The sequence below is a fragment of the Fukomys damarensis genome, unplaced genomic scaffold (genome assembly GCF_012274545.1).
Source record: "Fukomys damarensis isolate Sample0158 unplaced genomic scaffold, DMR_v1.0_HiC HiC_scaffold_1, whole genome shotgun sequence".
Classification (NCBI taxonomy): Eukaryota; Metazoa; Chordata; class Mammalia; order Rodentia; family Bathyergidae; genus Fukomys; species Fukomys damarensis.
Genome location: NW_022900913.1, coordinates 5,121,535 through 5,137,196, shown reverse-complemented (window position 1 = coordinate 5,137,196; position 15,662 = coordinate 5,121,535). Strand labels below are relative to the sequence as shown.

The 15,662-nt window shown below is 48.7% G+C and overlaps 1 protein-coding gene across 1 annotated transcript in view; it reads right to left on the bottom strand.

Moving 5' to 3' along the window:
• Window positions 1-674: 674 nt before the first annotated feature.
• The window catches only part of Adcy2 (adenylate cyclase 2), a 371,910-nt gene continuing 356,922 nt past the window's right edge, over window positions 675-15,662 (bottom strand). Inside the window, exons 23-25 of the mRNA XM_033758687.1 lie at window positions 11,923-12,037; window positions 6,996-7,120; window positions 675-3,546 (exon numbers count right to left, since the gene is read on the bottom strand). Coding sequence (XP_033614578.1) covers window positions 3,394-3,546; window positions 6,996-7,120; window positions 11,923-12,037 — 393 coding nt within the window. The 3' untranslated portion in view covers window positions 675-3,393. The remainder of the gene's footprint in view (window positions 3,547-6,995; window positions 7,121-11,922; window positions 12,038-15,662) is intronic.

Genomic DNA, 15,662 nt, shown 5'->3' with positions numbered 1-15,662 from the left:
TCAACCATGATTCAATTTCCCACAGTTTAGCAGTTAATGGGCAAGTGATCTAATTAATTTCAGTGCCGTCCTTAATCACTGGCTTTATTGTTGAGTCAGAGTCTGCTGGAGGATCCTCTAAGGACCCACAGTACTTGATTGCTGGCAGTTTCAAGGCTGAGTGACTCCTAAATATTTCTTTATTTTTTGAAATGTTTTTGCAGTGTACATGCCTTTTGTAGAAAAAAAAAAACACCAAAAGTTTATTTGAATTGTTTTGGGGTACATTATAACCGTATTTCCAATAATACAATAAAAATATATATACAATCTGGATTGATAAAACTTTGTATAAATTACTCTTTAGTCAGTACAGGTTTCAACAGAAAGGTATCTCTAGTTGGCTTCAATAAATTTATATCAAACTAAATTATTTTCATTTGACTTTAAGTCAGACCCAACACTCTTAACCTACTGCTCATTTTTAAAACGCAGGGGTGGGATTGGGCAAGGTTTCAAAAGATACCACATTCATCAGGCAGGAAAAAAATGAAATGTATTTCTGCTGGCATCCTGACATTTACTATTGAAAGCCAGTAAGTGGGTGCCCATTGGAGCCATCTTATCAAAGAGAAGACTTTTTTTTCTTTAATTGAGAAAGATTCTCCCAGGCTGGACTCAGACTTGTGAGCCCAAATGATCCTCCTGCCTCAGCCTCCCATGTAGCTGCAACTACAGGCTTATACCACCATTCCTGGCTAAAGAGAAGATACTTTAATGTTAATAGGATGTTTTCATTGAACAAATTTCTACCATTGTTCAGTTATATTTCCTGATAAGTAGATGTATGTAGAGCACAGAAAACCAGAAAGGTTGCTCCCTTCAGAAAGCCCACTGAGCTGGAGAGAAGAGTAACAGAGACTGACAACAGACTTAGCTGCCTCTGCACTGATAGATCAAAACCGGGGAGTTTTAAGGGAACTGGACTTAAGGGGTTTCCAGGAAAGAAGGCTAAAGGTGAAGGAGCCCTGGAGGGATTCTCCTGTGGGCTGTGGCAGGGTACAGGTGGCAGAGGGGCACGGTCAGCCCTGGATCCTCACTTGCTGCTCACAGGGGGGACTGTAGTTGCCCCTGACAGGGGTGACTCCTTCTATGTTGCGGAACAGTCCGTTTTCCACTCCGCCCTCGCTGTGAACACTGAGCACTGTCACCCTTCAAACACGGTCTAGATCTCCCTGTCCCCTCACTGTCAAATGCAGGTATCTCGAGCTGGACAGGACATCTGGGTCACCCCGGGGAACTTGGTAGCCAAAGCAGACAGGCGCTGGGCGGGACATCTGAGTTGGCGCCCACCGGGGTCTGCATTCTGCCGGTGCTCGGTGCCCTCGGGGCTGCTGGCAGGGACCATGCTACACAGGCCCAGGTGTTGACAAAGCGTTCAAGGCTCTCTGTCATCTGGTCAGACTGATGTACAACTGTGGGGTTCGACTCCTTTCCGGTCCTTCTCACTGCAGACCCAAGTTCGCTTCAGAGAACTCGGTCAGTCGCCCAAAGCAGGTGACCGAAGGCGACCTAGGGTGCATGAAGAGAAGAACCTGCCAGGCGCTTCTGGTGAGCAGCACTGTGAATTACAAACCACACAGTTTGGGCTCACTGGAGTCCTTTGGCATTCCAGCCCAGGTCTGAGTGAGAGGCAGAAGAAAGGCCCTCTTAGTATTTTTGTTGCTTCAATCACTCTTTTTGGCGAGTGAGGTGTGTTTAGACCAATGCCGAGTTGTGACTACAGGATAAAAAGTCTCCTAGTTGAGGGAGAAAATTGACCAAGTCAGGCTCCATTCTCACTTGGGTGACAAAGGACACAGCTCTGAGTCAGGGCCCAAGTGCAGCACCCGCGTGCCTGTGTGCCCGCTGGGAACAGGCTGACATGATCACTCACTAGCTCACCACTCACAGCCCAACCCCGTGAGCCATCGGGGAAAACACGCCTAAGAGGAGCGAAGAGGCACCTTCCAGGTCACACGGCCAGTCAGTCCTTCCTCTCTGGGTCCTGAGCTGCTCCCGGCAGGACTTCAGAATCCTCTGCCCCTCACACATGCCTGCCCTGAGCTAAAAGAGAAGCAGAGTTTGCCCCACAAGGCTATTTGCAGTTTTGCTTTTAAATATTAGATTACATGTGATTGTTCTATTTTTCAACATTTGGCAAAGCGGAATTTCCGCGAAAAGGGAAAACACCAAACAACTTTAGAATTGGACCGATAAGAAAAAATTCCCTCCAGGTCTTCTGTTGACAAAAGCATAAACACTAGCTCTGTGTCTTCTTAACCTTCTCAGACGAATGGCAGCTGCTCTGGGTTAGCTCACACTGCTCCGATGCCTGACTACACAGCTGGTTCCGAATCATTCTCAGGGAGTCCTGGTCCACTAGTTCGCAGGAAGTATGATTGTAGACAGGAGCCCAGGGGGCAGAGGGACTCTGGAGTTTGTGCAGAATCTTTTCACTGCTAAAATATATTTCCAAAGAATCTCTAGAGATTCCAAAATGCAAACCAAAGCATTAGAAACATCAAGCCATTATGTGCGTCACCAACTTTGTCCCAAACTGAATGACTCAAGGTCACCTCCCTATTGGCTTCTGCAGGGAGGGCTCTTTCTGAAACAAGTGTGCCAAAGGAAGAACGATGGAAAACACACTTTCATTCGGGAGCGAACTTCAGCAGAAAGAAGAAGAAAGGAAAATAAAAGATACAGGCACTAGAAAGCAAAGTACATAAAAGTTTTAATGAATTAACCTTACAAAAGACAAATGGCAGTAAAACATCGATGAGTTTGGTACAAAACTGTCCTAGGTGGTCAGGACTAACTCTGGTGACGGATGGCAACATGCTGCTGGCACGAGACACAACGGAGCAAGGTGATGCTCCCGGGTCCCAGCTGGGAGCCACGGGTGGCCACTGGCAACGAGACACAGGGTGACAATACGGACTCCACGTGGAGCAACCGAATCAACTTATTCACAAGTACTGTGTGTTTGGATATCAGACTAGCGGATGCATTTGGCGAGCTACCATATTTTCCAGAAAAGAACATGCACCAGAAGATAATATACACCCCCCAGTTTTATTGCCTTAAGAATTTGTGTTTGCTTCACTTCTCCTCTCTGTCAGTTCTGCGAATGCTCTGCTTAGGACACGCTCCATTCTCCTTTTGCTCAGGAGTAAGCACAGTGCGAGTGGCAGAAGGATCTGGGCACACGTCAGACACCAAACAGTTGCCACTGGGTCACAGGAACTAGTCTGCAAAGGCTCTGGAGGACGGGACAGAGCACGCACACGGAGACGAGGGACAAAAGGTGCAGTCGGAAAGTGCGTGGTACCTTCCCCAAAGGAGTGTCCTTGCCACAAAGAGGGCGACTCCTCAGGATGCCATGTTGCTCTGGGAAAGGGACCGCGACATCTCGGTGTTTACAAAGTACGTCTTCAGGTCTCCCTTCCCCTTCACGTTGATGATGCCTCGACAGGTGCATGTATATCCGAGCGTCTGCAGGGCGAGGCTGGTCTCCTCTGTAACCTGTGGGGTGTGTGGACACACGGACAAGTGTTAGCACTGGAGTCAGTGCAGCCCACGCAGGGCCCATGAAAGAGCAGAAAAAGCTGCATGCTTCCTGACCCAGTAATTCCACTCCTGAGAAGTTGATGGAAAGAGAAAGTCATCCACAGAAGAAAAGGTTTTTAAGGACAATAATGTTTAACTCAGTGCTGGGATAGCAAAAAACTGGAGACAACCTAAGCTTTCAAGTACTCGGCGGATTTGAGAAAGTCATGGTGCCACCGTCAGTGGCATCACACATACGGGTGAGCTAGCGTGTAGCCACTTCACCCCCAAAAGAAGAATTAAGCCTGGATCCAGGAACTAGCCACACGAACTTGTGAATTTACATAAGAGACATGGAAAAAAAGATAAATCAAAATGACATTGGAATGCTGGGGTTTAGGGTGATATCCATTGTTGTAGGGGCCATTTCAAGAAATACTGAGTAAAATATTAACAATAGATTTCTTTTTAGCTAGATGGGAGAAAGCACCCTGAGAAGCACAGTCAGCTTCGGCGACGGCTGTGTCGCTAGGTGTCCCGCACAGGTAGTGACCTATGACTAATGGAACGGTGGGGTTTGTGCCGTCGTTGGCAGAGGGGCCTCTAGGCTGGTGGTGAAAGTCTCCTTGTGCACTGCACTGGGGTGATGTGCTCACAGCAGCACCCCGCCTGGGTGACCACACTCAAGCCCCGGGTCACATGGCAGTGGAGTCCCCCGTGCAGAAGCAACGTGTGCTCAGCCACCTGTTGTCCCGGCTGGAGTGGGTGCTGTGTCCTCTTTAGGGGACCAGGCCTGGGGTACACAGGGGCCAAGGCCCTGGCCTGCCTAAGCTCTTCTGCAGGTGTCTCTATAGATGGCGTTCTCCCTGCCAAGTGCACAGCTGTGGTCCAGGAAGGGGATGGCCAGGCCCTGGACCTCCTCGACAGTCCCCAGGAGGGGCCTGGGCCTTGGGCAGGGCGGGAGGGAGGGAGAGAAGTATTTCCTATTGATGCTACCTGAGAATCATGGGAGACAGACAGAGGAGGGATCTCTCTCACTTCCCCAGGGCCCTGGCATGGCTGTCACAGCACATGGGTGACCCCTGGCCCCACAGGCCTGTGGGTCACACACCTAAGCTAGGCACGTTTGGTGCAGTGTAGCAGCTCGGGCACAATGCACCGGTGCTGTGACGCAGGGCTGGCTGTGGTGTAGATGCTGCCTGGGGAGACGGTGCAGTGGCAGGGCTGTGCCCACAGCTCGGTGCTGAGAGGCCTTGAGAGAAAACACTGTGAAAGGGCAGCGGCAGGAACCCACGGAGCCCAAAGACACTGGTTGTTACTGTTCCCATCTGGGGACGCCATCTTGGGGGCTTTCTGCACTGTTCCCCAGGTTTTAGGGAGCATGGTGTTTATAAGGAGCAGCTTTTCCATGACCTAGACATTATATTTTTACTCTCCTGGCTCCTTGAGACCGCTTTTGTGTATACGTGGAAATGAGAGGTCCCTGGAGGAAACTGCCACGGCCACTCTGGCTGTGAGCTCAGGGCATCTCAGCCTGCGACATCCTTGCTTCTGACAGGCAGGAGTCTGCTGTTCTCCATCCCAGGTCAGACAGCACGAAGACAGCCTCAGTGGCATTGCGTGGAGGGTCAGAAGGCCAAATGTCCTAGACACACAAGACAGCAGCTCATCTCCAACCCTGCTCTGTGGGGGACCTGGATCTCCAGGAGGGGCTGCTCTCAGAGACCCCCTCTCTCAAGGTGATTTTGATCCTTACCCAAGGGCTGGAAAACTGGTCGGAGACCTGTAAAGCACCATAAAAACTACTATCCACGTCTGGAATGTGTGGGGGTGTGGGGGGACACAAGTGGAGGGATGACCATGGTTGGGCTTCCTGTCTTCCCCACCGAGTGGACCCAGATGTCCAGGATTGCTGGGCCTCCGGGCACTGACACAGCCGGATGAGGAGGCCAAGTGCTGGACAGCTCCTCCTCTGGATGGTTTGGGGGGGGGGCTCCAGGGATGCTGCATACCGCAGGGCCCCATCCAGGAGTCCCCACCTCTCAGCACCCCAGGGAGGCACTCCCGGCTCACTGGAAGTGGATCTCAGAGCAGAGCCAGCTGCCCCTGCTCCTTCCTCTCTTCTTCCCTTGCTTTCTTCTTTATCTGCCTTCTCTTTGTTGGACTTTTGCTTTCTTTATAGCAACTGTTGGCTGACTAATAATCTGAGTGGAAGAAGGCAAACAAGAAACAATGTTTGGTCGATCCATAAAAATCAAAGCTGTGGTCTAGAAAGGCCACTGGAATAAATCTTCCCATAACAAATGAGGTGGAACAGCTTGGAGAGAGGTGAGTGAACAGAAGCATAACGAAAACTCCATTTTTAATGCCAGGGGAGTGGGTGGCATTCTACACAAGTTAAGAAGGGTGGTGGGACTCTCATAAATTCTACAGGCAAGGTTGTGTGTGGCCTTCTGCCAAGCATAGGGACACCCACCCGCACTCCGGGAAAGCTGGGGTGGGGTAGGTTGTCTGGGCTTGGGGTGTAGGATCCACTTCTCCCGCAAACCTCTGCCAGGTGCCAGGGCTGAGAAGGAACAAGAGAGGAGGAAGCTGCTCCTGTACTTGATGCTCTGGGTTGTTACACTGCTTGGTGCATCTTTGCTAGATCAGAGGGTCCACTAACACAGGTGCCATCGTCTTTATCATACCAGAACCTTGTGTTGTTCTAGGTATCTTCCCCCAAAGAGTTAAAGACACCACGTTACAGCGACCTAGGTACACCCATGTTTCTAGCAACACAATTCATAATGGCTATATCTTGGAAGGAGCCTCTATGTTCATCAACAGATGAGTGGTAAAGCAGACATGGTATTTTGCACACAGTGGAGTACTACTCTGCTCTAAAAAAGACAAACGTGAGTTATCCGTAGGTACGTGGATGCACCGAGACCATAATGTTGAACGAAGTCAACCAGACACACAAGCTCAAATACTGTGTGAGTTCTCTTATAAGAGGTACCTAAACTATAAATAAAGAACACAAGAGAAGAGATAATAGGAAGTAGGGAGATAGATCTGTTTCACTTGGAAAGGGGGTGGAGAGATGGAGGGAGGGAAACGGGATGAACAAAGGAACAAAGATGTGTTATGTGCATGGACCTGCTCTGCACAAGGAGGGGACACATTATGTACTGCACATGTGGGCTAAGCTAAAAAGATGGGGAAAAGAGAGATTATTACTTGTAGGACAAAGAAAGTTACACATAAAAGAAAAAATAATACAGAAACTTATATTTCTGCAGTAAAAAAGGTTTGAGTAAATTCCAAGATTTACCTTTGAAAAATTAGTTTTAACATATGATTATGATTATTATCACTGCGCTCATACTTATTGCTGGTTCCCAGGGGACAGACCAGTAAGACAGTAGAGAAGACTGCGCCACCTGTATTTTGTCCAGGATTCCAGTGCTGTCCATCCTGCTGGCCACATTCACGGTGTTGCCCCAGATGTCATACTGTGGCTTCTGGGCACCAATGACTCCGGCTATCACAGGTCCATGGTTAATTCCTGTGACACAAAAGAGGCGGGTTAGGGAGGCTTGGACCTCAGCAATAGTCTAACAGGAGAGTTTAGAATCCCCCAGCCATTCCTGAGTTACTGAGCAAACATAAGCCTGCCTCCCGGAACTCTAAAGCAAAGCCAAGTCATTCCTCTAAGCTCAGCAGCTCCAAAGTGTACACTGTCTGTTTCTTCCCCACTGGATCTTAATTCCCATTTATATGTCCACACATCACCAGTCTGTAACAGCATGACACTGGTCTTACACCATATGATCATCTTTCTGTGTGGCTACATAACCAATCATAGACAAGAATATATGATATGTTTTTCAAAAGTTTTAGAGTGAATGCCGATTTTGAAACATGCACGCTTTGCATGTTTTGAGGGGATGCACTGGGCTTGATTGGCCATTTGGGTTTTGGGGTTGACACCAATGTTTTGCCCAATGACCAGTGTCACAGCCACGGTAACACAGCACGTTTGACTTCTTAGTGCTCAGGGTTGTTGCAGCAGCCCCGTAAGGCAGGCCTTGCAGCCACCCACTCCGTTATCCGGGTGGGTTCACACAGGGGGATGAGCCACGCAGGCAGGAGGTGGGAGAGGCAGAACACAGCCAGGATGGGCCCTGTGGCCCCCACTCCTGACGACCGGGCCCCGTCCCCGCCCCATGCTCCTGTGCACTCAGCTTCTTCCCCACTGCGGGCTGGCTGCTGCTGATATCCTTCCAGGGAGAGGCGCGTGCGGGGCGGTGATTCCCATCGGCGAGCTGTGTTCTAGTGAGTTCGCCCAATTTCCACTACGGGCAGTGAGCATTCTACTCAGGTCCCCATGTAAAAGCATCTTCCTATGGGTGATGGAAAGATTTTGATGGAACACAAAGTTGGGGGAGGTTTTCACATAAGGAAATTATGGGTATTTAATAACACGCAGCAGGGAAAAGACAGTGGAGGGCAGACAGCTGAGATGGGGGGAGTCCCAGGGGCTTCGCATTTGGAGGGGAGGTGAGGGCCGTCAGGGAGAGGCCAGCTGAGGACATCCTTCCTTTGAGGCAGCACTACATGGGGTCCAGCCCAGCTCTGGAAGGGCTTCCAGGATCTGTTGCTTGAGCTCTGGTCCCCTCTTCCTGCTGGCGTTTCCTTCTCTGCATTCATCAAGGACCAAAGCTTCCTCCACTATGATATGTCAAGGAGACTTCACCAAAAGACCATTGGAGCAACTCAGAAAGTCCCCTCCTTCTGACCCAGCCAGCCCCATGTGGCTAAGGCAAAGTGGATTTGTTGGGAATGTTGGGGCCCATGGTTAATGTGCTGCAGATGACCATAATATTCATGAGGCCCAAAGCAGGCTGTGAAGAGTGAGCCCCACAGCTGGCTGTTCATAGAAGTGAGTCTGGCCAAAGCCCATGCGCTGAGGTCAGAGTAACTCACACCCAAATTCTGTCTCCAGAGCTAAAACCTTTAGACCAAAGGACAATGTTCTAATTACAATCATATGTTTTGTCTATTCTGTTCCTAATTCTAGAATGATTTGCCTTGTCCTTAATGAGCCTTGTTTACATTAATTCCCACAGAAACCACACATCACCTTTACCCCAGTTGATTGCCAATAAAAGTCAGTGCCTGGGACTGGCCAGCGCCTTTGTCAGTTGCACAGGCATTGGTCGTCCTGGCCCCGTTTTCTCTCTCCTAGTTCTGTCTCTTGGTGTATTTTTTTCCTCAGGTCTGTGTTGCACGCTGGGCAGGTGGGGACTGGAACCTGACTGCGGAGCTCTCTAACAATGTGTTACTCCCCCAGATGATCAGGCATCCTGGGCCACTAGTAACAACAGAGGTGACACTGGTTCTGCTGACTTCTGTCTCTTGGAAATGAAATTATAAATCCTTGTTATTGCGAGCTGACACCCGAGGTCAGGGTGTGTATCATTGCAGGGTGGGATGCATGTAAGACGTCATCTGTCATCACGAGCCAAAGCTTCCAAAATAGGATCGATGCCTCGAATTGAAGGGCGGGGGGCTTGGGATCCTCTCCAGCTCAGTGCAGGGGAGGAGGACACTTGTCCCAAGAACCCAGTTTGGACCCACAGACCCACAGCTGTTGTGGGAGTGGCATAAGGAGATCCTGAGATAGATCTCCATCCCACATTTCCTCCTGGGCCTGGGCCTCCTACCATGATGCGCTAGTCTGACAGTGTTGACTAATGGGGTACTTCTGAGAGATCTAGCCCCTGAACCTGACCTCTTCAGTGACTGGCTTTAAGGAGAGTTTCCTCTCCACAGTGGAAACTAACACTCAGACACAGTCCAAACACTGTTCCACAACTTTATAGGTAGATAAGAGGTGCAAAATGCATTCCCTTTGCTTTGGGGGAGTACTCGGTAAAACTCACTTCTGCTTTCTCTGTCACAAGCTTTGACCACCCAGGAGATCACCCAGGGCACAAAGATGCATGCCTGAGATTTCATCCTCTTATCCATGGGCTTTGCTCCTGGTGCTGCAGACTCCTGTTCGGGTAGCAGCTCCAGGGCCAATTACCAATGATCTAATCACTGTGAGCAACAAGGCCATCCACTCAGTACAGGAGAGTGACTGACCTGTGGCTCCGATTAACCAAGTGACTCTACAGCTTGGCATGCAGAAAAGGGTGCAAAGACCGAATACAGCTGTTTTTCGTACCATAACTTCTGGATGGCAAAATCATGCTTCCGTTTTCCTGCTGGGAACTGCCATGTGATGGCGCTCGGTGCAGAGATCTATCAGGGAAGCCTCCCATGAGAGGCAGAGGGTTTGGGGAGGGGGAAGACTCCAGGCAAGGGAAACACTGATTAGCCTTCCTGAGCAGTCTACAGGGCTGATACCGTGCCCATATGCACCCATGCTCTTAGCTGTTCAAAAATTGGTGTAAAGCTGGCACTTGGCAAATACCTGCCAAGGGAAGGGTGTCCATTTGCTAACCTGAATTTGGAAAATATTAGAGTCCAGACCAAGAAAACTGCTCTGGATGTAGGCCATGTAACCATCAAAGACTTGTGCCATGCTTACGCTGAATGAAGTTCAGGGCAGGATTATTTTGGTCCATGTGTTTGACAATGGAAAGGTCATTCTGCCACACTTAGATTTTTCTTCTCAAAAGAGTGCAACGGTTCGGATGTTTCAATGTGTTCAGGAGCGGGCATGGGTTATGTGCAAGCTTGGTCCTATGTGTGGTGATGGACAGGCAGTGGAAACTGTCAGAGGTGGGACTAAGTGTAAGGTCACCAGGTCACTAGGGGTGCTGTCCATGTGGAGATCGATACTGGTTACCACTGAGTTCCCATTAAAGTGGGCAGCTATAAAAGAGTGAGCCTGATTTTCTAACTTGTCTGGCCTCCTGTTTTGCCATACAATCTGTTGCTCTCACACACGGTGCCACCATGATGCCATCTGTCACACTGGTGTAGCCGTAAGCTCAGTGATCTTGCACTTGCAGTCTACATAACTGAGAACTAAGCAAATCTCTTGTCCTGACTTCAGGTATTCTGTTAGAGCAACAGAAACAAAAGGACGAATACAGAGCAGTAGTGTGAAAGTTTGAGGACACCATTTTCCGAGATGTCAACACAGCACGGCGGCTCTTGGGTCAAAGGGATCTGTTTGATGTGGTCAGTGGCTGCCCAGGGTAGCGTCTCACCCTCTAGGCCTGCCTCACCTCTGTGTTTAGCCGAGCCCTGACAAAGCTCACTGTGCACACAGGTGAGGAAGCATAAAGAAAACCCTACTCAGATTCCATGCTGACAACTGGCAGCACACGCAGAGAGAGTATCTCATGTGCTAAATGAGGTGTAAAATAATTCCTGGTTTTAAAATTCAGACCACATATAGAAAATGAAGAAAATAGTTTAAATACCTTCTTTTTTCCAAAAAAGTTGAAATCTTTATGTAAGAGAAACTTAAAAATTATACAGATGGAATTTGACTCAAAAACTATTCTTCTGTGGTCTTCCAGAAGCCAAATGTGTTGCCAGGAAAACCATAAAATTGTCAAAGAAGCTCTTAAAAACCCTGAGTGGTTGCAACTGTGTGCCCACTACAAGACAGCTGTGTGCTAACTTGGTGGCTCAAAACCCACATTTTTTGGAAATAAGAATTTGTGAAAGTAATCATAAAACATGCCAAGAAATCAACTTACATTTTGATAAGGACTTGTCAGAAATCAAAAAGTCTTTTTTTTTCAATGTACACAAAGTGATTATTTTTTATGGTAAAGAAAGCTATTTATTTTTCCCTATGATTGCATAACTCTGAAAAGCGATGGCTGTTTCAGAACCTAGGACACGTTTGCTAATGTTGTTGGTTGTGACCCTGTGAATGTGAGACTGCATTTCAACAATTTTAATATGCACATCCCTAAAATCTGGGGGTATGTTGTGAGGGTGACACGTTCTAGTTTCATGTTATGTCTAGAAAATAACAGAGCAGCTACCAGTGGACAACCTCTGGTAAGTCACTTACTGCTACGCAAACTTTGCCTTGAGGATGAAAGGACAGGACTTTGGCTGGACAGACAGGGGATGCGTGGCTGAAATCCAGCCCACACCACACTTGCTAAACCATGTGCCTTCAGCTCAGGTCCAACCAAAGAGGGAGTTTTCCTAATTTGCAGAAATGTACTTTAGAATCAGGTGGCTTCCCCAAGCCCTGTCATCTGCAGTCCTGTCCTGCTGCCCTAAGATGGCCCTGTAACCGACATCACAGGGTCAGTGATGCATCTCAGGACTTTCTTCCTCTTCCCTTTGCCCCTGCTGGGACCCAGATCTCTCCACACAACGTACCCACTCGCAGTTTGAAGTCGTTGAAGGAGTGCTTGTTGATGGCGTCCAGCTTGGCCACCAGGGCGAAGGCGAACTCCACCATGGTGCCTATGTGCATGTACTGACGCTCAGGCTCCTGCAAGGAAGCAGACACAGGCAGAGGGCGTCAGAGCAGAATGCAGCGGAAACCACCCCTGCTCTCCCGCCTGCACTCCAGGCAGAGGGATGCTGGCACATTCTAAGACGCTTTGTAAGAATCACATCTTGTCTTCGGGAAGCCCTGGGTGGGAGCCTACTGCGGTGGCCAAAGGGATATGAATCTCAGAAGACATTGGCTTGAGTGCGTGTCTGCCTCGGACATCTTCAGGCATGTGGCTCACACGTCAGGTGGCACCGTGGAATCCAGAAGGCACCATCGGACCCAGCTCTGAGGAGGGTTGGCTCCTTCCCCTCCGTTCGCCCTCTTGCCCCTTGCTTGGCCCTTCTCTGCTGGCTCTAACTCCTGGGGTCTAAGCCTCTAGGAGCTGCCTCACCGTTATCTCAGATATCCAGCCATGGGTGACCAGGGGAGCTCCGTGCAGGACCAGAGGGAGGCAGAATAGATCTCCATCCCTGCTCCACAGTGCTCTCTCTCTTTTTTTAATGGTACTGGGGATCAGACTCAGGCTCTTGTGCTTGTGAGGGAGGCAGCGGAACCACTGAGCCAAATCCCCAGCCCTCCACAGTGCTCTTTGACGGCGGCTGGCTTCCATCTCATGGGACAAAGGCCACCCTTCCTGAGTGCAGCACTCTGCTCTCCCTCTGCAGCTCCATGGCTCTATTAATACCTTGCTGCCGCTTGCGCTTTTATGCCTCGAGGCTGAACTATCTCCAAGGTTTTATGTTGAAGTCCTAATCTCAGTACCTCAAAATACAACTACTGTCTATATAAAAACGAATCTTTAGAGAGGTGATTAAATGAGGTCATTAGCATGAGCTGTCATCCAACAGGACCGGTGTCCTAGGAAGAGGACATCAGGACACAGACAAGCACAGAAGGAAGGCCACGTGAAGACATAAGAAGATAGCACCGTCTATAAATCAGGGAGAGAGGACACAGGAGAAACCAACCCTGACCACTTCCAGCCATCAGACTGGGACAGAGTAAACTTCTGCTGTTTAACTGTTCAGTTTGTGATATTTTGTCAGGTAGCTTTTGCACACCAATATAAAGGGGACATTTTTCCCTGAGAATTTTATCAGTCCCTGTGGATAAAAGACTTATGGGGCTGAAGAAGAGAAGTCCAAAGTTTACAGTGGGGATAAGTAAATTTCTATGAATATTCACTATTAATTTATTTTTATTATTCCTACTACTAATTCATAGTTACGGCTAACTTATAACATCCATTATAGTTATTCTTCAAATTTATCTCTTATTAGTTTGTGTTCTGGGCTATGTTTTAAAAAGACTCTCTCCCTCATGCATATGGTTCACAGAATACTTTAACTACTATGTCTGAAGGTTCCCATTCTCCCAGTACCAAATGGCTGGCACACTGCAACACTTGGGAGAGCAATCTCTGTTTCAGAAGGTAAAGTGGGTGGCCCGCCTTTCAGGCTGAGCTGAAACCCAGAGGCGGCCTATCAGGTGCCTGTGGTTGGGGTGAGGACCTCTATTTTGGCCCTGAAGTCAAAGTTTCGGAAGTGTGTCTCATGTTCGACTTTGTGGGGTCCCCAGGGAAAAGACTGCTCTGCTAATTTGTATCTTCACAGTGGAACAAGGTTTCTGGTACACGAGAAGTGCTTGGAGAGCGTCTACTGAGAGACTGCTGTGCGTGAGCCAGGAGAAAGAGGCCAGAACGCAGCAGGAGGAGAAGCGGTGGGAGGTGGGAGCCGGCTGACGCTCACTGGGGAACTCCCATCCAGGAAGGACCCTATGTATCCTCTAAGGTGGGTGAGGCTCCCCAGGAAGGAAAAGAATCGGAAGGGAAGAATGGGGCACATGCCCTCAGCTAGGACAAGGAATGAGCCATTGAGTCAGAAAGGGACACCAGAAACATTTGAAAGAGATGAGGAGAAACAGAATAGGGGCTGCTGTGTACCCCAAGCAATGACTTCTGGGACCAGTGCTGAAACCTGTGGGGTCCCAGAGGAGGCTCCATCAGAGACTGAGAAAGACCTCAGAGACAGAGAGAAGGAACCTAGTGTCCTTGTCCTTGGGAGAAGTGACCTTCTCCATGGCGGTGGAGATGAAACCAATTCTAAGAGGGGTAGAAGAGGGAGACCATGGATATGAACCACTGTTCAAGGTGACAGGGAGGTGGAGGAAGCCCAGGCAGCAGCTAGGGGAAGAGGGCAGTGACACAAGATTGTTCTCCTGCTCCGCACAGTTACTGATGAGCAGAATTGAAGGACAACACACGAGGCAGGGGTCCTCAGCCTGGTGCTGCCGTGCTTGCCTGGGTCAGTCAGTTCCTTCGCTGAGGGCTCATCCTGAGCACCCCAGGGTGATTGGCACCATCCAATGCCTACCTCTAACCATCACAATCCAAACTACCTCCTGATACTGACAAATGTCGCCTGGTTGAAAACCACTCCACTAAATAATACAAATGTGAATGGACGAGAGGAGTTAAGTTTCTCTTTAAGAGAGAAGGATATCTTTCTTTCCTCGGGTGAGTTACGTCATTCCATAAAAAGACAAATAAAGTGCATTTTGTCTTAAATCCTCACCATAAAATTCGAAGAGGGAATTACAAAATTGGGACAATAAAGCAGACGGTCAGCTGGCTGAGGAGGAATTACAGAGTGTCATTTCTTAAGAGACCTGGGTTTTCTGTCACAGCTCAGTGATGTCCTCTGCCACATGACTTAGGGAGAACCCGGGACTGGAGGCTTTTCCTGTCACCTGGAAAACATCTTCTCTTTGGAAGGAAGCACAGACTCTTACATCAACCAGTGGAATCTTGTGTGGCAAAAATTGTAAGTATCCAGTCTGGAAGAAGGATTTATCATGGGAAAAATGATTTGCTTTTTACCAAACCAAGGCATAGCATAAGTCTTGCTCCCTGACAAATGATCTCCCTGTCTTTTTTCATGCAGCAGGTTTATAGTGCAGGTTGACAAGTGACCTCAGCCATAAGAGATTAAAATTCCAAGACTGAGGTTTAAATTCAGTGTCAATAACTCACATGGGCTTAGTAAACCCCAGAATTAAATGATGTTCAGTCTCTGGGAGATCTTAATTCACTTTGAAAAGTCCTCACCACTGAGCTCTTGATAAATATTTGATGGCAGCATGAAGCAGCTATTTCACTCATGGGCCAAATTATTTCTGCCAGATATCTCCAAATATATAATTGACTTCCAGCTACACTGCAAGGCAACTTATTCAGCTCCCTGGAATGGAGCTTGTAAACTGGCTATTTTAGAAGTTTCACCAACAAAGAACATTGCTGACAATACTTGCATGGTTTCTGGGGTTATTTAAATATCCAGGTGACTGATAACAGCTGATGTCATATTTTGTGTTCAAATGAACACAATACTCTTTCCCTTCTTCCCCCATTCACCAAGCACCTGCTGCATGCCCGGTACTGGGAAATTTCTGCTTCCCTGCTCGCTTCTGCAGGGATATGGGGGTCTCAGTTAAGGAGCACCCTGTTTGGGCCTCACAGGATACCTGGCCAACTCCACCCTGAGCTCTCTGAGCGGGACTTGAGGGTCCCAGGCTGAGAGAACAGCTGCATGTTGTGATGCTCCACTCACAGGGGAGAGAG